General features: G+C 35.8%; 2 protein-coding genes across 2 annotated transcripts; one reads left to right on the forward strand and one right to left on the reverse strand.

The window, feature by feature from the left end:
• The first annotated feature begins 3,810 nt into the window (after positions 1 to 3,810).
• LOC117316881 lies at positions 3,811 to 16,686 on the forward strand. The gene is made up of 11 exons (XM_033871666.1): positions 3,811 to 3,962; positions 5,019 to 5,592; positions 7,829 to 7,942; positions 10,568 to 10,778; positions 11,428 to 11,538; positions 12,145 to 12,345; positions 13,037 to 13,276; positions 13,625 to 13,962; positions 14,565 to 14,626; positions 15,178 to 15,238; positions 15,680 to 16,686. Exons 2-11 carry the CDS (start codon positions 5,044 to 5,046, stop codon positions 15,791 to 15,793), a joined length of 2,001 nt encoding a protein of 666 aa, XP_033727557.1. The 5' UTR covers positions 3,811 to 3,962; positions 5,019 to 5,043; the 3' UTR covers positions 15,794 to 16,686.
• Positions 16,687 to 22,465: 5,779 nt separating this feature from the next.
• On the reverse strand, positions 22,466 to 24,537 carry LOC117316832 (C1q-related factor-like). Its single transcript, XM_033871612.1, has 2 exons — positions 24,056 to 24,537; positions 22,466 to 22,981 (listed from the first exon to the last, which is right to left on the reverse strand). Exons 1-2 carry the CDS (start codon positions 24,366 to 24,368, stop codon positions 22,557 to 22,559), a joined length of 738 nt encoding a protein of 245 aa, XP_033727503.1. The 5' UTR covers positions 24,369 to 24,537; the 3' UTR covers positions 22,466 to 22,556.
• Positions 24,538 to 25,736: the final 1,199 nt, after the last annotated feature.

Below are 25,736 nucleotides of genomic sequence, written 5' to 3' on the forward strand. Positions count from 1 at the left end.
TAATGTGTGTTATGTATAATGTGTGTAATGTATAATGTGTGTAATGTATAATATGTGTATTGTATAATGTGTGTAATGTATAATGTATGTAATGTATAATGTGTGTAATGTATAATGTATGTAATGTATAATGTGTGTTATGTATAATATGTGTATTGTATAATGTCTGTAATGTATAATGTATGTAATGTATAATGTCTGTAATGTATAATGTATGTAATGTATAATGTGTGTTATGTATAATGTGTGTAATGTATAATGTGTGTAATGTATAATATGTGTATTGTATAATGTGTGTAATGTATAATGTATGTAATGTATAATGTGTGTAATGTATAATGTGTGTAATGTATAATGTGTGTAATGTATAATGTATGTAATGTATAATGTATGTAATGTATAATGTGTGTAATGTATAATGTATGTAATGTATAATGTGTGTTATGTATAATGTATGTAATGTATAATGTATGTAATGTATAATATGTTTAAGGTATAATGTATGATATGTTTCATGTATGTAGATGTATACTGTATGTAGATGTATACTGTATATTATGTATAATGAATGTAATGTATAATGTGTGTAATGTATAATGTGTGTAATGTATAATGTATGTAATGTATGTGTGTAATGTATAATGTGTGTAATGTATGTGTGTAATGTATAATGTGTGTAATGTATAATGTATGTAATGTATAATGTATGTAATGTATAATGTGTGTAATGTATAATGTGTGTAATGTATAATGTGTGTAATGTATAATGTGTGTAATGTATAATATGTGTAATGTATAATGTGTGTAATGTATAATGTGTGTAATGTATAATGTATGTAATGTATAATGTATGTAATGTATAATGTGTGTTATGTATAATGTATGTACAGTGTAGATGTATACTGTATATTATGTATAATGTGTGTAATGTATAATGTATGTAATGTATATTGTGTGTAATGTATAATGTGTGTAATGTATAATATGTGTAATGTATAATGTGTGTTATGTATAATGTGTGTTATGTATAATGTGTATGTTGTATAATGTGTGTAATGTATAATGTGTGTAATGTATAATGTGTGTAATGTATAATGTGTGTAATGTATAATGTATGTAATGTATAATGTGTGTAATGTATAATGTATGTAATGTATAATGTATGTAATGTATAATATGTTTAAGGTATAATGTATGTTATGTTTCATGTATGTAGATGTATACTGTATGTAGATGTATACTGTATATTATGTATAATGAGTGTAATGTATAATGTGTGTAATGTATAATGTGTGTTATGTATAATGTGTATGTTGTATAATGTGTGTAATGTATAATATGTGTAATGTATAATGTGTGTAATGTATAATGTGTGTTATGTATAATGTGTGTTATGTATAATGTGTGTTATGTATAATGTGTGTAATGTATAATGTATGTAATGTATAATGTATGTAATGTATAATGTGTGTTATGTATAATGTATGTACAGTGTAGATGTATACTGTATATTATGTATAATGTGTGTAATGTATAATGTATGTAATGTATATTGTGTGTAATGTATAATGTGTGTAATGTATAATATGTGTAATGTATAATGTGTGTAATGTATAATGTGTGTAATGTATAATGTATGTAATGTATAATGTATGTAATGTATAATGTGTGTTATGTATAATGTATGTACAGTGTAGATGTATACTGTATATTATGTATAATGTGTGTAATGTATAATGTATGTAATGTATATTGTGTGTAATGTATAATGTGTGTAATGTATAATATGTGTAATGTATAATGTGTGTAATGTATAATGTGTGTAATGTATAATGTATGTAATGTATAATGTGTGTTGATGTATAATGTGTGTAATGTATAATGTGTGTAATGTATAATATGTGTAATGTATAATGTGTGTAATGTATAATGTGTGTTAATTTATAATGTGTGTAATGTATAATATGTGTAATGTATAATGTGTGTTATGTATAATGTGTGTTATGTATAATGTGTATGTTGTATAATGTGTGTAATGTATAATGTGTGTAATGTATAATGTGTGTAATGTATAATGTGTGTAATGTATAATGTATGTAATGTATAATGTGTGTAATGTATAATGTATGTAATGTATAATGTATGTAATGTATAATATGTTTAAGGTATAATGTATGTTATGTTTCATGTATGTAGATGTATACTGTATGTAGATGTATACTGTATATTATGTATAATGAGTGTAATGTATAATGTGTGTAATGTATAATGTGTGTTATGTATAATGTGTATGTTGTATAATGTGTGTAATGTATAATGTGTGTAATGTATAATGTGTGTAATGTATAATGTATGTAATGTATAATGTGTGTAATGTATAATGTATGTAATGTATAATGTATGTAATGTATAATATGTTTAAGGTATAATGTATGTTATGTTTCATGTATGTAGATGTATACTGTATGTAGATGTATACTGTATATTATGTATAATGAGTGTAATGTATAATGCGTGTAATGTATAATGTGTGTAATGTATAATGTATGTAATGTATAATGTGTGTAATGTATAATGTGTGTAATGTATAATGTGTGTAATGTATAATGTGTGTAATGTATGTGTGTAATGTATAATGTGTGTAATGTATGTGTGTAATGTATAATGTGTGTAATGTATAATGTTTGTAATGTATAATGTGTGTAATGTATAATGTGTTTAATGTATAATGTGTATGATGTATAATATGTGTAATGTATAATGTGTGTATTGTATAATGTATGTAATGTATAGTGTGTGTAATGTATAATGTGTATGATGTATAATGTATGTAATGTATAATGTGTGTAATGTATAATGTGTGTATAATGTATAATGTATGTAATGAATAATGTATGTAATATATAATATGTGTAATGTATAATATGTGTAATGTATAATGTATGTAATGTATAATGTGTATAATGAATAATGTGTGTAATGTATAATGTGTATGATGTATAATGTGTGTAATGTATAATGCATGTAGATGTACATCTACGTACATTAATTGTTACAAAGACGGGGAATGATGTAACTAATTCAAAGATATCGCACAGTGTCTGCTTTAAAAATTTAACAATAGAACATTGCCAAATCTAAACGTTTATGATCTTCTATATTTCCTCACATAAATTGTCTGTTTTAATTGATATAACTTTATAATGTGAAATCAAAAAAAATGCAAGGAACCTTATTTTACCTTAATTGAGCAATGAGATTTTTGTACGTTTTAAATCTTTATGTATAATTTTTACCGGTACGATGGCAATGATTTGGCGTTAAACAATCGCCAATATTTTCTTAATTACGATTATGACAGTGTAAATAGAACAATGTACGTTTTTAGTGTAATTATATATTCTCTTTGAAGGTCGTTTATTTTCCAAGTGCATATATATGTTGTAGATCCTAAATATCTAAATATATATGACTAAAACAGTTTTAAATGAATCAATATATCTAATCATTATAATAATTAATATTATGATTATTTTCATAGTTTTAAGAACTATAAATTTCTCTCAACAGTTGGAGAGTAAAATTACTTTCTCTCTCCTTTAACGATACGTTACGAAATAGGTATAAAAACAACAAAGTTGACGGTGTAGGCGCGTGTATCGCTTAATGATTGATATGTCTTATTATTCATAGGCCGAATTCTACAATTCCTGAGGTTGAAATCTAAGGTAATAGTCCCTTTACATAGTTGATCGCGGTCGTTCATGTGTGTGACAAGTAAACAGTAAATATAGATAGCGAGGCTATTTATAACACGTCGGTGCACGCTTTCTATATCCGGATAAACATACCGCTAAAGAACTGTGTAGTAATGATTTCGAGTTTACGACACACGTGTGTATTTGACCGTATACATGGTAGATACACGGAATGAATTATACAAATTAGTATTAGTCTGTAAGGTAAGTTATCATAAGAATCGGTGTACATGTGTAACTTAGGCCTAGTGAATTTGTCGATTTACCAAGATCGTACGTATAATATACAAATGTGCGGTTCCTATAATTCCGTATCGTTCAATATAACAATGTTTTATATATATGTATAGTTTATATCTGAATCATTCACCAAAACAGTATTGAAATATATACATACTCAATCTATTTCAGAATATGTATATTTATATATAGCATGTCATTTGGGGTACATGTATCTACCTTTGTTTACATCGAGTCAATGACAACCAGGGGAGGCAACTTATACTGACCTGGTTTAAGGTCACAAACCACCATGTACAGTGTTCCTCTTGACGGGACATCTTCATTGCCCACTGACCTTACCGTGTGAGGCGAACAAATGTTTTCTGTTATGATTTTAAGGTTTAACGAATATTGCATGCCGACAACGCGAAAAATGGCGACAAAACGAAAAATCAAAACTGGCCCTTATCAACAACTATATTGTATAATCACGGGAACATATTCTGTTAAATGCGATATTTAAGTGTCATATTTGAAGTGTATGACATCGTTCAAAACCTTATGTCCTTTACTTTTCAGTGAACAGACAAGTCATACAATCTGACTTCAATCATAATTGAAGAGATAATGATTACAATTTCATGTTTCACTATACATTATATATATGTGTGTGTGTGTGTGATATACCAGAGTCTTTAAAAATGGTAGATGCTGCTCCTGCTTAGCGCTCAGCACACAAGGGGTGGGACGACTGGTTCGCCCGTTGTCAGTATAATGTGACCGGGTGGGGTAAAACTCAGATACTAATATAACTATAGTTGACATCATGATCTTATTTGAGATTTTTCGTTTTCCGTCATTTGAGAATTTAACTTTATCCAGCCTTCACCTAGATGATCTGATGGCAGGTGACATCCATGAAGCAGAAGACGTTCGCCCTCCCAGACCACCTGGTCATAGACTTGCAAATATTTCTTCTTCTTTTTTTCCATTGAATATTGGTTTCGTTATTATTCCGGTACCCTTTGTTATTTTTAGATCCGGATCCTCCTTACTATAAAAAATGGTAGACAAGGAGCTCGACCAGTATCTAGCAAAGAAAACCAACTTTAAGAGGACACTATCAAATATCACACAACTGGAAAATAAAGTCTTTACAGAACCGCCCCGGTATGAGAATGACGCTGAGTTCTTTACCACTGTGATCCATAAAACACAGGATCGATTGTTATCTATAATAAAAGACCCAAACTTCGGTCCGGATAAAAACCGTGTATTTTGTTCTGTCGCTAGAAAGTTTCTAAGCGATCTTAACAATCTTATCTTTTTTGTGGCGTCTACAAGGAAGGAGAAATTTGAGAGAGGTCAAGTTATTGGAGACGAATTAGAAGAAAATGGAACAATTCGATTTTTCTGTAAGACAATTTTGGAATCTAAGACGGTTCTCCCTGGGCTGTCTGAGGCGGCGAAAGTATGCGTGGACATTTTAAATGACATGGCCAACTACTCAGCGGCCGTGTGTCGCACGTGCATGGAATACAAAGGCATGCTGCCCTACATACGGGAGGCACTGGAATTGTGGCGGGAACCTCTTCACAAGGGTCAACTCTCGGTACGTAAATACATAAGTGTTTGGTTGTACGGAATTTGAAACCAGCCGAGTTTCAAGATTCATGTCATTACAGTAATCGTTTTTTTTATGTTTTTTAAGGGTTGTTTATCAATAAGTTTAATTTGTCAGTAAATATCACTTGTCTATAAGATCATTTATCTTCAAAGTTGGGAAATGTCATATGAAAGGTATATGACTGGAAAGGTCATTGTGCACAAAAAGGTAATTTATCTATCAATAACATGTTTTTATAAATGTCATTTGTACATAAGAACATGCATATACCTGTAACTTGTCTATAAATATAGTTCCAGTGAATCTACGTAAAGACACCAATATTATTGACAAAATCAAAGGAAACAACTCAACATTTTTGTTTAACACCTTTTATGTTTTAATTATTTGATATACATGTATTCACAATCGTCACAATTCCGTCTCAGATTAACTATGGTGTTCAAGCACAGCGTGTATTGACACTGATTTAGGCCTAGTAGTGACGTGGTCAAATGTTCTCTTGGAACTGTACGCTTCAGCCATGTGTTGTTAGCTTACCTCGTGGAGAAGTTAAATATGCACTTATTTCCGTAATATTCAGTTTTTTGACAAAATACTCACTTGACGTTAGCTTTTTGTGCAGAGATCATCGGGTAACAGGAGAAAACGCTAAAATTGTGTAGATCAGTCCTTTCAAAATGGCGCCGTCAAGTTGACATTCCGGTAACGTCACAAATAGACGACGTCATAATTATGGTACCGATTCCAAGGCTTATTAATTTGCTGAGCCTTTTTTCACTGCGTATACGCTATTTTACCGCAGTCAGAGTTAACTAAGCAGAAAAAGGGAGAGATGTAAATATATATCAATCAATAAATTTTGATTATTTAATTGTCATATGTGTAAGTATATAGTTACAATGTATAAACCATAGTTTGATATCAGGGATGAGTCATCTTAACCACGATAAGATATAAAAGTCGATATTCTGAAAAAGAACTGTTACAATGATATATTACTTTTTTAGATAAATAAAACCAATCACAAAATCACAAATTCCAATCCAGAGAGCAGGTTATTGGGACAGCCCCCTCTTATACATGTATTTACACATTTGTTCTGTACTGTTCACAGGAGGAACAGGCTAACCATATGTACATGTTTGTTCTGTACTGTTCACAGGAGGAACAGGCTAACCATATGTACACATTTGTTCTGTACTGTTCACAGGAGGAACAGGTTAACCATATGTACACGTTTGTTATGTACTGTTCACAGGAGGAACAGGTTAACCATATGTACACGTTTGTTCTTTACTGTTTACAGGAGGAACAAGTTAACCATATGTACATGTTTGTTCTGTACTGTTCACAGGAGGAACAGGTTAACCATATGTACACGTTTGTTCTGTACTGTTCACAGGAGGAACAGGTTAACCATATGTACACATTTGTTCTTTACTGTTTACAGGAGGAACAAGTTAACCATATGTACATGTTTGTTCTGTACTGTTCACAGGAGGAACAGGCTAACCATATGTAGACATTTGTTCTTTACTGTTTACAGGAGGAACAAGTTAACCATATGTACATGTTTGTTCTGTACTGTTCACAGGAGGAACAGGCTAACCATATGTAGACATTTGTTCTTTACTGTTTACAGGAGGAACAAGTTAACCATATGTACATGTTTGTTCTGTACTGTTCACAGGAGGAACAGGTTAACCATATGTAGACATTTGTTCTGTACTGTTCACAGGAGGAACAGGTTAACCATATGTACACATTTGTTATGTACTGTTCACATGAGGAACAGGTTAACCATATGTACACGTTTGTTCTGTACTGTTCACATGAGGAACAGGCTAATCATATGTACACGTTTGTTATGTACTGTTCACAGGAGGAACAGGCTAACCATATGTACATGTTTGTTATGTACTGTTCACAGGAGGAACAGGTTAACCATATGTACACGTTTGTTCTGTACTGTTCACCGGAGGAACAGGTTAACCATATGTACATATTTGTTCTGTACTGTGCACATGAGGAACAGGCTAATCATATGTACACGTTTGTTCTGTACTGTTCACAGGAGGAACACGCTAACCATATGTACACGTTTGTTCTGTACTGTTCACCGGAGGAACAGGCTAACCATATGTACATGTTTGTTCTGTACTGTTCACAGGAGGAACAGGTTAATCATATGTACACGTTTGTTCTGTATTGTTCACAGGAGGAACAGGCTAACCATATGTACACGTTTGTTGGACTTGTACACAACTCCTGTATGTGTTGTACGACTGTCACTACAACTGTCCGTTCGTCCTGTATCATCAAAGTCCTTAAGGTAAGTCAACAATTCCGGTTAGATGGTCAATGCGAATGTACCAATAACATAAAGGTGTTCAATATAAATGTACCAGTACCGTATAAGTATTCGATGTGGGTGTGTCTGTATCGTATAGATGTTCAGTGTGAGAGCACCAAATCGTATAGATGTTCAGTGTGAGAGCACCAAAATCGTATAGATGTTCAGTGTGAGAGCACCAAAATCGTATAGATGTTCAGTGTGAGAGCACCAAAATCGTATAGATGTTCAGTGTGAGAGCACCAAAATCGTATAGATGTTCAGTGTGAGAGCACCAAAATCGTATAGATGTTCAATGTGAAAGCACCAAAATCGTATAGATGTTCAATGTGAGAGCACCAAAATCGTATAGATGTTCAGTGTGAGTCTACCGATATCGTATGTGTTCAGTGAAAGTGTAAAGGTATGGTACATATGTTTATTGAGAGTGTACAGGTATCGTATAGGTGTTCAGTGAGAGTCTACAGGTATCATATAGGTGTTCAGTGAGAGTGTACAGGTATCGTATAGATGTTCATTGTGGGTGTACAGGTATCGTATAGGTGTTCAGTGTGAGTGTACAGGTATCGTATAGATGTTCATTGTGGGTGTACAGGTATCGTATAGGTGTTCAGTGAGACTGTACAGGTATCGTATAGGTGTTCATTGTGGGTGTACAGGTATCGTATAAGTGTTCAGTGAGAGTGTACAGGTATTGTATAGGTGTTCACTGACAGTGTACAGGTATTGTATAGGTGTTCGGTGATAGTGTACAGGTATCGTATATATGTTCAGTGAGAGTGTACAGGTATCGTGTCGGTGTTCAGTGAGAGTTTAAAGGTATCGTATAGGTGTTCAGTGAGAGTGTAGAGGTATCGTATAGGTGTTCAGTGAGAGTGTAGAGGTATCGTATAGGTGTTCAGTGAGAGTGTAGAGGTATCGTATAGGTGTTCAGTGAGAGTGTAGAGGTATCGTATAGGTGTTCAGTGAGAGTGTAGAGGTATCGTATAGGTGTTCAGTGTGAGTGTACAGGTATCGTATATATGTTCAGTGAGAGTGTACAGGTATCGTATAGGTGTTCAGTTTGAGTGTACAGGTATCGTATAGGTGTTCGGTGTGAGTGTACAGGTATCGTATAGGTGTTCAGTGAAAGAGTACAGGTATCTTATATGTATTCAGTGTGAGTGTATAGGTATTGTATAGGTGTTCAGTGTAAGTGTACAGGTATTGTATAGGTGTTCAGTGCGAGTGTACATGTATCGTATAGGTGTTTAGTGAGAGAGTACAGGTATTGTATAGGTGTTCAGTAAGAGTGTACAGGTATCGTATAGGTGTTCAGTGAGAGTGTACAAGTATCGTATAGGTGTTCAGTGAGAATACAGGTATCGTATAGGAGCTTAGTGAGAGTGTACAGGTATCGTATATGTGTTCGGTGAGAGTGTACAGGTATCGTATATGTGTTCAGTGAGAGTATACATGTATCGTATAGGTGTTCAGTGATAGTGTACATGTATCGTATAGGTGTTTAGTGAGAGTGCACAAGTATCGTATAGGTGTTCAGTGAGAGTGTACAAGTACCGTATAGGTGTTTAGTGAAAGAGTACAGGTATCGTATATGTGTTCAGTGTGAGTGTACAGGTATTGTATAGGTGTTCAGTAAGAGTGTACAGGTATCGTATAGGTGTTCAGTGAGAGTATACAGGTATCGTATAGGTGTTTAGTGAGAGTGCACAAGTATCGTATAGGTGTTTAGTGAGAGTGCACAAGTATCGTATAGGTGTTCAGTGAAAGTGTACAAGTACCGTATAGGTGTTTAGTGAAAGTGTACAGGTATTGTATATGTGTTCAGTGTGAGTGTACATGTATGGTATAGGTGTTTAGTGAAAGTGTACAGGTATCGTATAGATGTTCGGTGAGAGTGTACAGGTATCCTATAAGTGTTCATTGAGAGTGTACATTATTGTATAGGTGTTTAGTGAGAGTGTACAGGCATCTTATAAGTGTTCATTCAGTGTGTACAGGTATCGTATAGGTGTTTAGTGAGAGTGTACAGGTATCGTATAGGTGTTTAGTGAGAGTATACAGGTATCGTATATGTGTTTAGTGCGAGTGTACAGGTATCGTATAGTTGTTCAGTGTGAGTGTACAGGTATTGTATAGGTGTTCAATGATAATCTACAGGTATCGTATAGGTGTTCAGTGAGAGTGTACAGGTATCGTATAGAGGTTTAGTGAGAGTGTACAGGTATCGTATAGGTGTTCAGTGAGAGTGTACAGGTATCGTGTCGGTGTTCAGTGAAAGTGTACAGGTATCGTATAGAGGTTTAGTGAGAGTGTACAGGTATCGTATAGGTGTTCAGTGAGAGTGTACAGGTATCGTGTCGGTGTTCAGTGAAAGTGTACAGGTATCGTATAGAGGTTTAGTGAGAGTGTACAGGTATTGTATAGGTGTTCAGTGAGAGTGTACAGGTATCGTATATGTGTTCAGTGAGAGTGTACAGGTATCGTATGGGTGATTGATGGGTTACTGTTTTGTCTATATTGTCTATTCGGTTTACTTGGAAATTTCACCTGTAATGCCCATGCTGTGTCCGACATGTTATTTGTTTCATTCCGTTCATCAAGGAAATTCTTCTGTGCCCTGATCTCAATCGCGAGCATGGTATGATGGTGGTGGCTGCTATTGCTGACGTCATGGACGAAGGAGACATTGACTCGGTCCTTCGCGATGAAAACAATTACAAATGGGTTAAGTTATTTATAGAACATCTGAGAGAGGCGATTAAGCATCCCGACTTGCAAAGTGACGGATGGTTTGCGTTTGAATGTGGTCGTGGTAAGTTTCCCCGTCATAAATATCGACTTTAAGATGTAATCATACTTCTTACTCGAAATAGACAAAAAAATAAAGGGCAAAATACAAACAAAAATAGATTTGCATGAAGGCCCCTGAAACTATTAAAGGAGAATTAGACCAGATGTTCCATGGGAGTAAACGTCTTCTACTTCATCGACGACATCCGTCATACATACAAGTATCTCGGTCAAGTACCGGTTACGGCAATTGATTCCGAAAATGCTTTGGTTATAATTTAGTTTAAAAAAATATAAAACAAGTTATAGCAACTAATATCAATCTCTTTTGTTGGCCCAGATTGAAGCACACAGTAGTGTTACTGGGAGGAGAAACTAGTGCCCGAAGAAAACCCACTTGATTTTAAGATTATAGATAACAATTCATACAAGGGGTTATTATCAAATCCGTGATAAATTATTACGTATAAATGAATTACAAAGATTGAGGACCTTTGATTACGATTGATATTGTGTAACATTTGTATTTGAACCTGACAGAAGAAATATTAACATAGGGTTTTAGCTCGGTTAGTATTTCCTTTACAGGTTGATGTAACAACATATTGACCTCATCGAAGGTTCATATTGATAATTATTCTTTTATGTAAGTGGTACTTCCTCTCTTTTAGTGCTGCGCCAGCTGTCCTGTTTTGATGCCAACAAGGTGCTTTTAGTGAACTTAGGTGCGTTGCCAGTACTTGTTCAATTGGCGAGGATTGACGAAGAAATATGTCTTTTCGGTAAGTATATAACTTACTTTTATAATTAGTGAGACATTCTTTTCCAAGTACACCCTCAATATATTTAAAAATGCTATACCGCCAACAGTAATGCACTTTTTGCCACATTAAAATGCCATAAAATATCATATATGGTATTTGTACAAATTCACTTAATTAATTAACACCAACAAACGAATAAAACCAATAACAGCTTCCAACGTGATCGCGTATTAGAGAGAAATTGAATACCAAATAGAGGCGATAGAGTATAAGAGGTTTTCTTCCGGATGCAAACGTGCTTACTTTAAATTCAAAGATAAAAAAGAAGCTCTAGTTTTGAGAGTGGTAAATTTGTAATAGCGTAAGATATATAATGTTTGTACTATTGTGTGAAATATAAAACAGACTTTCTCTTTTTTCAGATGATCATGATTAATCTTTTGTCGCCGATGTAGCGTTTCAAAATTTACTCGTAAAGACAATAATTCAATCATCAGTACATGGTTACCATAAATCGAACATTTCGAATACGAAATAATTATTTTGGTGTCCCCACATAAGAAGCACATACCTGAATGTTTGGGTTTTTTGTGATTTATGTAGAGGGCTTTTATATTTTGACAGAGGCAGTGACTGCACTGAGTCAGCTGGCCTTCGAGCCAGAGGCCCAGACGGCAATGATAGCGAATGGCGAGGGGGAAACGATCCCGCTTCTCTTCAAACTAAGCACAGATTGCACATTCGAACAGATACGAGAAATAGCGAGAGGTACAATCTGGACAATGGCCAGGCCATTGCGAGAGTCGCCAATTTATGGACCTATGGGTATGTTACACATAAGTATAGACTTCTCGGGATATACGAAGTATGTGTACACCATACTTAGATTATCCATTTGACCCTGTTAGCAGTAGCAGAAGTCAAATCACTATTTCTCAGAAATCTGATGGTTCAAATCATGTCAAATGGACAGGCTCTCTCACTCCGAAGAGTCAAATCTGAATTTGGGGAGTCAAGATCGATCGAATATACATCCTAGGGTCTACTGGATGTCCTTATACCACATTGTATTTAACTATACATACTGCAAACGTAGTATTTTCTTGGGTACTCAAATTTTGGCGCACATCTGAATCAAAATAGATAAGCGAAATGGAGTATTGACGTAGCCACAGTATCTGTTGTAGAAAATGATGTACAGAAACTGTTATCAGAGAAATCATGATTTATCGGAAGGCTATCAACGTAAAAATCGCGAAAATATTATTACCGCTGAAATTTGTCCGTTTACAGTAATAGCTTTGATATGAAACAAAGTTAAACTTTGCAAAAGTGTTTCTGCTCATAACTTCTTTTGTACTGAAATCATATATTAATATTATTATTATTTATTTTTATATTTTTCTTCTTTTTTTTTTTTTTGGCAAAAAAAAATACATGTTGGAACATATATCCAGTAAAATTCTTGCCTCTTTGGCTAAATTGAAATTATTAAAGATCGGTTATTCTTTTGCAGTGCACACTCTGTTTGCCAAGAAAACACGAGGACATATAATGATAAGTTATTCGCGAGAACAGCGCCAGCTTTTACTGGATATCCGGGCAGAGCTAGAGGAAAATAATTTTGCGGTGTGGATGGACGTTGACCAAATGAGAGGGGACGTTTACGAGAGAATGGCAGAGGCTGTCGAAAATGCTGCCATCGTACTTCTAGCAATGTCTCGGAGCTACAAGATGAGCGAGTACTGCCGCAGAGGTTTGACTTTGAGACTTGTATTCATCTACAATAAACATCGAGGATTCCAGTTATATTTTCGTTTTGGAAACATATGTAATGTATATCAAATGAAACCTTCTTTGTATCATTTGTTATCTCGATATACAATTAGCTATGACAGTTATGAATTAGCTAAAATACACATATTCAATACATTAATTAGACTATAACTTAAACAAATTACAATATGGCGAAATATTCATGATCGACTACAATTTTGATGTCAAATAATGATTTAAATATTTGAACCGCCTGCTCTGAAAATGCATTCCTGTTTAATACCCAAGGAATGTGGGCGTAATGATCGATCTCTTCAATCTATCTCAGAGGCAGCATATGCCGGAAAGCTAAATAAAAGCATCATACCACTGAAAGTAGAAAAGGATTACGAAGCGGATGGTTGGCTTGGTATAATGACTGCTGGGATGTTTTTCTACGACTTTGGTGGTAAATCATTCAAGAATATTATGGCCAAGCTCCTCCCTGAACTCAAGCATCTCGCCTATCGGAAAGGAGAGGTTGAGAATTGGAGACGTCAACCACTGGAAGCTGCCTCTCCCGAAACAGGAGTGCCTATACCTCCGCCATTACAGCTACCATCCTCCGTTCCCTCGGCAAGCCGAAATGTCGTGACTTCCGCCCGGGCACCGCGCATGTCTAGAAAGGTACAAAATAGTTCATTTAAGCATTGAACGGCTTTCAGTTGGCATTCATAGTCCTCTGTCCAGTTGGCATTCATATTGACTATGAATGTCAACTGAAAGCCGTTCAATGCTTATATTTACCATCTGCGATTTTTTATTTGTCGTGCGATTTTTTTTTAATTTTCAAATTCAAATTTCAGTTGGCAGTTCATAAGCTGGTGAACTCACAACTGAATTGGTAGGGTTATATAGTGGCAGTGCCATACAATGGTAAATATAGTTTAATGTTGTTCTTATACAATGTCCCTGATCCCAGTTATAATGTTGAAATATACATGTATGTTGATCGTACCATTTGATAATTTATATTGATATACAGATAATTCTGTCGGGGAACAACAAGTGCGATTTATCAAAACAACTTGGCACTTTAGAAAAAAGCTAAGCGTAGTCGCGTAGACGTCGTACCCCATCCCAACCCCTTCCCGCCAAACTCTCCATTTCTTCCTTCCAAGCATGCCTCTCTTGCTGAGTGAACAAAGGTTCTCCATGAAAGTATTGAATCAATGTTAAAGTCACTACAGATTTTAAGTTATATTGAATATATTCCTCTAATCTTTTAGAAATTCCGAGACATTAATGAGTCGACATTCCAGGAGTGGCTCGACAACTACAACCTACCAAGGTAAGATAATAAATAGAATCGTCAACTGATTGGTGATTGTGTATGTTGTTAGATTACTTAGCGATATAAATAGTCAGATTAAGCTCGATTACCTAGCAACACCTTCTTTACACGACAACCATGCCGATTTCATTTATATTACCATTACTTTCGGTTTCCGGTTACATACAATTTACAGAATGTACATTTTACGGAATGAACATTATATGCAATATATGCCTTCGTTATATTTGTGTGATGAGAACTGTCCGATGAAATACTATTAATCGCCATGTAGAAAACTTAACAAAATATTTACTGTAATATCTTATTGACTAAACAACAAAATAAAGAATTATCCTTGAAATATTTGTTTCTCCATTTCTATCTGTTTTCAAATACAATTTATATGTTTGAATGTCAAGAGGCCTAATGTCGGATAAAATTGACGGCGAAGTTAGTTAGATAAAAACGTGTTACTCATTACCATGTACTAGGATGCCATCAGCATAATAAGTGATGATTCACTAAACTAGGTATTCATCTTGATAATTCATTCTTTGATATTGCAGAGACCGATTCAATTTGCTTAGACCAAAAGATATCTTGTACCTTGCTAGGATGAAAGACGAGGTAAGATTGTATTTCTCGGTAATGAATCGTGGACATCGTAGTCAAATGTAAATTTAGCATTTTTCTGGATTTATACTATACAAATTCTGTATTTTCATCCGATAACGTACTGTACATGTCAACTATTTTGGATGTGCCTGGTACATCTTTTTTTATATGCGGGTAGTTTATGGATTGAAAATGTTAATGCAAATGTAATTAATTTGGTCCAAAGGTTTGTACAATGAGCGCACATGCGAATATAGCACATTTAGATATGAATTTAGTAAAAGACATGCGATAAGCCACACATGAATTATACCTTAAGGGGATATAGTTTATTACGATATGATTATTTATGGAACGAATATTACTAAAAGTTTCTTATCAAGGATAAAATAAAGAGAACAGTAATCGAGAATAGCCTATCTAAAAATATGTGTCAATGGTGTATCTCCGCAGGCCCCGGAAAGTTATCATAACATAGGCCGGAAATTATTCAAGGACAAAAAGGACCCTCTGTTGAAGACAAGGATAATGGCGGACTTAACGGAAGCTCTGGACGATCTCGTATGATCACGTTCGATTTCACGTTTTTATGAGATTCCTGTGTCATTGTGTAATTATATGCAAATTACAGTAAAAGTTAGTAAAGTTGCAAAGGGTATATCAGATATATTTTTGACAAATTGTAATTTTGTAAACATGAATATACATGTAATTCATATACATTAGTGGTCTGTTTCATTAATATTCCTTAGCTTAAGAAAATGCCTTAACTAAAAAAAAAATGAAAGGTAAGCAATAAAAAATTAAGAAAAGGTTCCTTAATTAAGATGTTTTCATTAAATTTCATAAATTTCTTCCTGTGGAGAAATTTTAGTTAGCAGGTTTCCTTACTTTAAGGAACGTTGATGAAACCGGACCGGATATATAACATCATGATATGTTATCACGTGACGTTCTGTTACACGACAACATTATTTTGAGATTCGTAATTGAAACGTATTCCTACGCATCTAGTTTATACATTGTAGGTGTCTTATGGCATTGTTCATTTGAAAAAAGAAATAAAAAAAAACTTTTTCATGATTGACGTACATTCTTATCATGCACTTCTCATATCATATTATTTTGTTGTTCAATTATTCATTTCCAATATAAAAGCACGTGACTGCAAGAATTTGACGTTCCAAATGTTGCTTTACATGTACATATATATTTTTGTCAATAACGATATGCTTTAAAACTATCTTTTATACCTGAATAAGATACATGTACATGCACATGTAATGTATTGTGCCATTTATATATACATGTATTACACTTATATTGTTACATTTTCCATTGTTATCTATTGTTTAGGCTAATGATTTTTGGTATTGTGATTAGCTAGCATGGAGGAGGTTTAAGTTATTGAAATAAAGAAGGAGTGCCAATTTGGGCCTTCTGGTGTCTATAACCGGTAAGTTTTATTTTTTATTATATATATACCTTGAGGCTAGGTGGTCACGATATGGCCTGAAATTAAGGTCGGGTCGAGTTATGAAGGGGGTAAAGTAGTGGAACAGTTTCCCAATTAGCATAATTTTGACTAAACGTGATGATTTATTTAGAATCATTCTTTATAACTATGATACATTGATATGATATATAGTCTAGTCAAACAGCACTCCTACTTATCCAAGCAAAAACAATTCAAAGACTCGTCACATACCAATTATGTGAATTACATAAAGTCGAACCTCCATATAATACCCCTCGTTTGCAGTCAAACCTTGATATGATGCCCCTCGTTTCCATTCACACCTTGATATAATGCCCCTCGTTTACAGCCAAACCTTGATAAAATGCCCCTCGTTTCCATTCACACCTCGATATAATGCCCCCTCGTTTACAGCCAAACCTTGATAAAATGCCCCTCGTTTTCAGTCAAACCTTGATATAATGCCCCTCGTTTCCATTCACACTTTGATATAATGCCCCCTCGTTTACAGCCAAACCTTGATAAAATGCCCCTCGTTTTCAGTCAAACCTTGACATAATGCCCCTCATTTTCAGTCAAACCTTGATATAATGACCCTTGTTTATACCGGAACCTTGATATAATGCCCCTCGTTTTCAGTCAAACCTTGATATAATGCTCCTTGTTTACATTCACACCTTGATATAATGCCCCTCGTTTACATTCAAACCTTGATAAAATGCCCCTCGTTTACAGCCAAACCTTGATAAAATGCCAGCCCCCCCCCCCCCCCCCCTCCCCCGTTTACATTCACACTTTGATCAAATGCCCCCTCGTTTACAGCCAAACCTTGATATAATGCCCCTCGTTTACATTCACACCTTGATAAAAATTTCCCTCGTTTATAACCATACCTTGATATAATGCCCCTCGTTTACAGCCAAACCTTGATAAAATGTCCCTCGTTTACAGTCAAACCTTGATATAATGCCCCTCGTTTCCATTCACACTTTGATAAAATGCCCCTCGTTTACAGTCAAACATTGATATAATGCCCCTCGTTTACAGTCAAACCTTGATATAATGCCCCTCGTTTACAGCCAAACCTTGATAAAATGCCCCTCGTTTTATAGTCAAACCTTGATAAAATGCCACTCGTTTACAGCCAAAATTTGATAAAATGCTCCTCGTTTACAGTCAAACCTTGATATAATGTCCCTCGTTTACAGCCAAACCTTGATATAATGCCCCTCGTTAACAGCCAAAATTTGATAAAATGCCCCTCGTTTACAGTCAAACCTTGATATAATGCCCCTCGTTTCCATTCACACTTTGATAAAATGCCCCTCGTTTACAGTCAAACATTGATATAATGCCCCTCGTTTACAGTCAAACCTTGATATAATGCCCCTCGTTTACAGCCAAACCTTGATAAAATGCCCCTCGTTTATAGTCAAACCTTGATAAAATGCCACTCGTTTACAGCCAAAATTTGATAAAATGCTCCTCGTTTACAGTCAAACCTTGATATAATGTCCCTCGTTTACAGCCAAACCTTGATATAATGCCCCTCGTTAACAGCCAAAATTTGATAAAATGCCCCTCGTTTACAGTCAAACCTTGATGTAATGCCCCTCGTTTACATTCACACTTTGATAAAATGCTCCTCGTTTACATTCACACCTTGATATAATGCCCCTCGTTTACAGTCAAACCTTGATATAATGCCCCCTCGTTTACAGTCAAACCTTGATAAAATGCTCCTCGATTCCATTCACACCTTGATATAATGCCCCTCGTTTTCAATCAAACCTTGATATAATGACCCTCGTTTACAGCCAAACCTTGATGAAATTCCCCTTGTTTACAGTCAAACCTTATTATAATGCACCTCGTTGTAAGTCAGACCTTGATATAATGCCCCTCGTTTACAGTCAAACCTTGATAACATGCCCCTCGTTTACAGCCAAACCTTGATAAAATGCTCCTCGTTTACTGCCAAACCTTGATAAAATGCCCCTCGTTTACAGTCAAACCTTGATATAATGCCCCTCGTTTCCATTCACACTTTGATAAAATGCCCCTCGTTTACAGTCAAACCTTGATCAAATACCCCTCGTTTACATTCACACTTTGATAAAATGCCCCTCCTTTACAGTCAAACCTTGATATAATGTCCCTCGTTTACAGTCAAACCTTGATATAATGCCCCTCGTTAACAGTCAAACCTTGATATAATGTCCCTCGTTTACAGTCAAACCTTGATATAATGCCCTTCGTTTACAGCTAAACCTTGATATAATGCCCCTCGTTTCCATTCACACTTTGATAAAATGCCCCTCGTTTACAGTCAAACCTTGATATAATGCCCCTCGTTTACAGCCAAACCTTGATATAATGCCCCTTGTTTACAGCCAAACCTTGATATAATGCCCCTCGTTTACAGCCATACCTTGATATAATGCCCCTCGTTTACAGCCAAACCTTGATATAATGACCCTCGTTTACAGCCATACCTTGATATAATGACCCTCGTTTACAGCCAAACCTTGATGAAATTCCCCTTGTTTACAGTCAAACCTTATTATAATGCACCTCGTTGTAAGTCAGACCTTGATATAATGCCCCTCGTTTACAGTCAAACCTTGATAACATGCCCCTCGTTTACAGTCAAACTTTGATAAAATTACCCCTTGTTTACAGCCAAACCTTGATAAAATGCTCCTCGTTTACTGCCAAACCTTGATCAAATACCCCTCGTTTACATTCACACTTTGATAAAATGCCCCTCGTTTACAGTCAGACCTTGATATAATGCCCCTCGTTTACAGTCAAACCTTGATATAATGCCCCTCGTTAACAGTCAAACCTTGATATAATGCCCCTCGTTTACAGCCAAACCTTGATAAAATGCCCCTCGTTAACAGTCAAACCTTGATATAATGCCCCTCGTTTACATTCACACCTTGATAGAATGTCCCTCGTTGATAACCATAACTTGATATAATGCCCAATGTTTCCATTCACACCTTGATAAAATGCCCCTCGTTTTCTGTCAAACCTTGATATAATGCTCCTTGTTTACATTCACACCGTGATATAATGCTCTTTGTTTATAGTGGAACCTTGATATAATGCTCCTCGTTTACAGCCAGACCTTGATAAAATGCCCCTCGTTTCCATTCACACCTTGATATAATGCCCCTCGTTTACAGCCAAAACTTGATAAAATGCCCCTCGTTTACAGTCAAACTTTGATAAAATGCCCCTCGTTTACAGTCAAACTTTAATAAAATGTTCCTCGTTTACAGTCAAACCTTGATATAATGCCCCTTGTTTACAGTCAAACCTTGATATAATGCCCCTCGTTTACAGCCAAACCTTGATAAAATGCCCTTCGTTAACATTCACACCTTGATAAAATGCCCCCTCGTTTACAGTCAAACCTTGATACAATGCCCTTCGTTTACAGCTAAACCTTGATAAAATGCTCCTCGTTTTCAGTCAAACCTTGATATAATGCCCCTCGTTTACATTCACACCTTGATAAAATGTCCCTCGTTGATAACCATACCTTGATATAATGCCCCTCGTTTACAGCCAAACCTTGATACAATGCCCAATGTTTCCATTCACACCTTGATATAATGCCCTTCGTTTACAGCTAAACCTTGATAAAATGCTCCTCGTTTTCAGTCAAACCTTGATATAATGCTCCTTGTTTACATTCACACCGTGATATAATGCTCCTTGTTTATAGTGCAACCTTGATATAATGCTCCTCGTTTACAGCCAGACCTTGATAAAATGCCCCTCGTTTCCATTCACACTTTGATAAAATGCCCCCTCGTTTACAGTCAAACCTTGATATAATGCCCCCTCGTTTACAGTCAAAACTTGATAAAATGCCCCTCGTTTACAGCAAAACCTTGATAAAATGCCCCTCGTTTACAGTCAAAACTTGATAAAATGCCCCTCGTTTACAGTCAAACCTTGATCAAATGCCCCCTCGTTTACAGTCAAACCTTGATCAAATGCCCCCTCGTTTACAGTCAAACCTTGATAAAATGCTCCTCGTTTACAGCAAAACCTTGATAAAATGCCCCTCGTTTACAGTCAAACCTTGATAAAATGCCCCTCGTTTACAGCAAAACCTTGATAAAATGCCCCTCGTTTACAGTCAAACCTTGATAAAATGCCCCTCGTTTACAGTCAAACCTTGATCAAATGCCCCCTCGTTTACAGTCAAACCTTGATAAAATGCTCCTCGTTTACAGCAAAACCTTAATAAAATGCCCCTCGTTTACAGTCAAACCTTGATATAATGCCCCTCGTTTACATTCACACCTTGATAAAATGTCCCTCGTTGATAACCATACCTTGATATAATGCCCCCTCGTTTACAGCCAAACCTTGATAAAATGCCCCTCGTTTACAGTCATACCTTGATATAATGCCCAATGTTTCCATTCACACCTTGATATAATGCCCCTCGTTTACAGCAAAACCTTGATAAAATGCTCCTCGTTTACAGTCAAACTTTGATAAAATGCCCCTCGTTTACAGTCAAACTTTGATAAAATGTTCCTCGTTTACAGTCAAACCTTGATATAATGCCCCTCGTTTACAGTCAAACTTTGATAAAATGTCCCTCGTTTACATTCACACCGTGATATAATGCCCCTCGTTTACAGTCAAACCTTGATATAATGTCCCTCGTTTACAGTCAAACCTTGATATAATGCCCCTCGTTTACAGCCAAACCTTGATAAAATGCCCTTCGTTAACATTCACACCTTGATATAATGCCCCTTGTTTATAGTGGAACCTTGATATAATGCTCCTCGTTTACAGTCAAACCTTGATATAATGCCCCTCGTTTACAGTCAAACCTTGATATAATGCCCCTCGTTTACAGTCAAACCTTGATATAATGCTCCTCGTTTACAGTCAAACCTTGATATAATGCCCCTCGTTTACAGTCAAACCTTGATATAATGCTCCTCGTTTACAGTCAAACCTTGATATAATGCCCCTCGTTTACAGTCAAACCTTGATATAATGCCCCTCGTTTACAGCCAAACCTTGATATAATGCCCCTTGTTTACATTCACACCGTGATAAAATGCTCCTCGTTTACAGTCAAACCTTGATATAATGCCCCTCGTTTACAGTCAAACCTTGATATAATGCCCCTCGTTTACAGTCAAACCTTGATATAATGCCCCTCGTTTACAGCCAAACCTTGATAAAATGCCCTTCGTTAACATTCACACCTTGATAAAATGCCCCCTCGTTTACATTCACACCTTGATAAAATGCCCCTCGTTTATAGCCAAACATTGATATAGCTCGTGATGCCTTTTTTATAGTAAAACCTAGATCTATTACCCCTTGTTTACAAACAGTGAAACCTCGATACAATGCCCATTGGTGTAAGGAACATTGAATTCATGAAATGTTTCTGGGAAGAATATTGGTTATTTTGTTGTTAAGTCAACAAACATTGTTTTTTACCTGGTCGTTTATAAAGTACACACCGACGATGGGCGATAACTTTTGTACCAAAGGATGACAATCCGAGATATTTCATTTAAAACTTAAGACATATCTCCCTATCAAACCTTACTTATAAAACAGCGTCTGCAGTAAGTGCAATTTGAATTAAAATTGTGCTCGACCAGCCTATGAGTAGGCAGTCACTAACCCCATAAATGACCCATGAAGATGGCATTAAACATAGTTTCATTGTAAAATTATTCAATAAACACAAGAAACACTAATTCATTATTGCAAGTCCGTTAGTTCTTTTATTTCATGGGAGTCGTGACATGTTTTAAAGTGTAAATATCGGCATATATAAAGGTTTGTAAGTTATTTCAGCAGAAAGCCAGAAAATGTTGTAAATCCTCCAGAAATATCAGCGGAATTTCTGGGGTCTTTAACTTCTAAAACTACATCATCTCCAGGGTCTAGTTCGATGATGGCAGATCCCGTCCCTGAGGAGTACTCTATTTCATCTCTCCCACTAGTGACAGTTGATATCGGAGAACCATTCTTCACAAGTACACCGAATGCCATTTGGTGGCCTCTGACACATATTGTCCATTGGAAAACGTAAGTTCCGGGAATCTCACAGAGGAACACTCCTGTTCCATGGGTGTTGAAATTCCCACCAATATTCGTGACAACATTGTGGAAAGGAATGACGTAATTTTCACTTGGGTCGATCAAATCACTCCCTAGTATGGCGAAAAAGGCAGTAGTAGGAGCGAAACTTGGACTTACCCGGTCAACAACTGAAACACAAAAAAAGTGTTGTGATACACTTTGGTGAAGTGAAACGTGTATTTACTTCTGTCGGCTGGGAACGGACACAATAGGAGATTTCAGAGGATTTTGGTGCCACCATTAGAATAATATTTGTTTAATAATTAAGACTGACATCTTATTTACTCTACTTTTCTGACATTTCTCGTCTTCTTCTTGATTATATGGAAACAATGAGAGCTTACAAACACATGTCTGAAATGCATAACAAACTTCACTTAATTAAATCCAGGTGACCGCCTATCAACCATTCCATTTTTAGATCAGTCTAAAAATAAAAGTCATTTGAGGCGGGCGCTGACATAGATATACTCCCATCTTGGCGCCCACGATTGCATTATCCTTATGATGTCTAGGTAAGCCTGGTCTTTTCTCTATGCCGTAATCTTTCGTCATAGAATCGCAGTAAATAGACACGTCGCTGCTGTGTTATGTTACCATATTATACCATAGAAATAAATTAAAATTAAATAATGAAATACTGATGCATATGTGTGAAAAATGCAATTATCATGTGACAGAAAATCGTCTTCAATTTCTGGAATTAACCCGCTGTATATATTGTTGATATTTAAAAATAAAACATTATTAACTCCGGAACTGTTGTTATTCGATACTTTACGGGAGCTTCTCATAGCGGCAATCGCATCAGCCGAGGGGCTCCACAAGAGGTGAAGGTCGTGTGCCCAACAAGCACTTTGGGAGGTTTTGTAGCACGTCCTCGATTAAAGTTGGATTTCAACTACTTCGATGAATGTTACGTATATAAAATATATATGAACCGATAGATTGAAGTCTTCTACAGAGATCTGCCGTAGGATTATGTGGGTATATGTAGGTGGAGATTTTGTACGGAAAAATTAAGTTTGAAAAAATAGGTCAGTATTTCAATGGCGATCAGATGCTTCCCTCGTCTTAATAAATAGTTATTTCTTTATATAAGACTAGACATGCCCCTGTGTCCGAACCGACGATATTTTTCCTGCCAAAAGTGTGTATTTGTGAAGAAACTGATGACGTACATTCCTACCCCCATAGCATACCTGTTAGTTTGCCACGTGACGAGGTATTGTTTGCGTCGTCTCCGGTGAACTGTTGTGGTGTATTATCTTCATCATCAGTTACACGTTTATTGTTGAGATCCCGGGTGTAAAACTTCCACATCATATCAAACTTTCTCTTTAAGCCCCTGTTATCTTCCCTTAACTCAGCAATTGTCTTAGCCATTTCAGAAATCAGTTTGTCGTCGCGGTCAAGTCGTCTAAATATTTCCAACGTATGCGGTTCCAGTGTTGGATCTTGAGCTATAGCATTGTAAATCATTCCCATCAGTAGCATCACCCAAAGAAAGGACATATTGGATTGTCGTGTTACACACACTCACTGGAATTGATCTATATTCTGTCTCTGTTTTACACTACATACCTTATCTTCCTAGACACAGGGATATGTTGGTAAATCATTACAACATACAATGTATCACAGCGCTAGATGGCATGGTGGGTAGCCCGGACGTCTTTGGCGAAGTCGTGTAGGGTTCTGTTTGTGACCTGTCCCATAATTGTAATGAATGATGAATAAGCATGTAGACCATAATGGTGATCGTCTTCTTGATCTGTGTAAAAAATATCCAAATTCGTTTATTTAAAATGGTAGATTCTGATCTGATATGTACAGTATATTATATTTAATGTTCGACCCAACCATATCGAGACTCAGATATAACAAATACTTAGTATCACATGCACAGTTTTATGAAAGGTTACACTGTCGAGCTAACACATGTTGGACATGCCCCTTCTTTATCAGAAATCACTCCCAGATATAATCTCTAACATTGGAAATAAATAAAAAGGTCATAAGGTCTGTAGATAAAAAAAAAATTACCAAGCATGACTTGATTTACCATCATTACGGAGTTTTGCATACAATTGTACTTCCAAATCAAGATTCTTGCAGGTTTTGATCCCGCTTTCTTTTCTTTTCTTCTTTTTTTAACATAGTTATTGCAGTGACGCTCAGTGCGTTTATTTTTATTTAATTTAAATTCAAAAATATCAATATTTATAAATTTTTGAATACTTTCATCGATAAATCGATAATTAATATTAAATTACACCTAATTATACGTTAAAAGATGTATCCTTAATTTACGTCATTTCCTAATCGCTCATTTGTATCCGGTCAGCTCTTCAAAGTCCAAATGGAAGGACTGTAAACTGATATAAACCTTTCCTAGTGGCGAAAGCTGTCTTTGGTTTGTCTTTGGCGTCCATACCAATTTGCCAGTACCCCGACGAGAAGTCCAAGGTGGACAACCATTTGGCCTCTCCAAGTCTGTCAAGCGAATCGTCGATTCGGGTTGTTAGGTATCTTTAACAGTTGCATCGTTGAGTTTCCTATAGTCGACGCAAAATCGAAGACTTCCGTCTTACTTTTTACTATGACTACCCCAGATGCCCACGGATTAGTAGACGGTTCAGTAATTCCCCGGTGTAACATTTCATTAACTTGCACGTCTGCCTCCTGTTGAGAATGGTAAGGCAATCGAAGGGGTGGCTGTTTGATTGGTTTCTTGGCTCCTGTTTGACAGGTTTTGACTATGATATTGATAACTTTTGGAGAATAGGTTGGCGCACTTACAAAGCAACGACTTGACAGCACCAGTTTCTTTCTTTTGTCAGTCTATTTGTTGTCTATGTAAAAAGCTTATCAAAGTGATCA

This window comes from Pecten maximus, chromosome 18 (assembly GCF_902652985.1).
Source record: "Pecten maximus chromosome 18, xPecMax1.1, whole genome shotgun sequence".
NCBI lineage: Eukaryota > Metazoa > Mollusca > Bivalvia > Pectinida > Pectinidae > Pecten > Pecten maximus.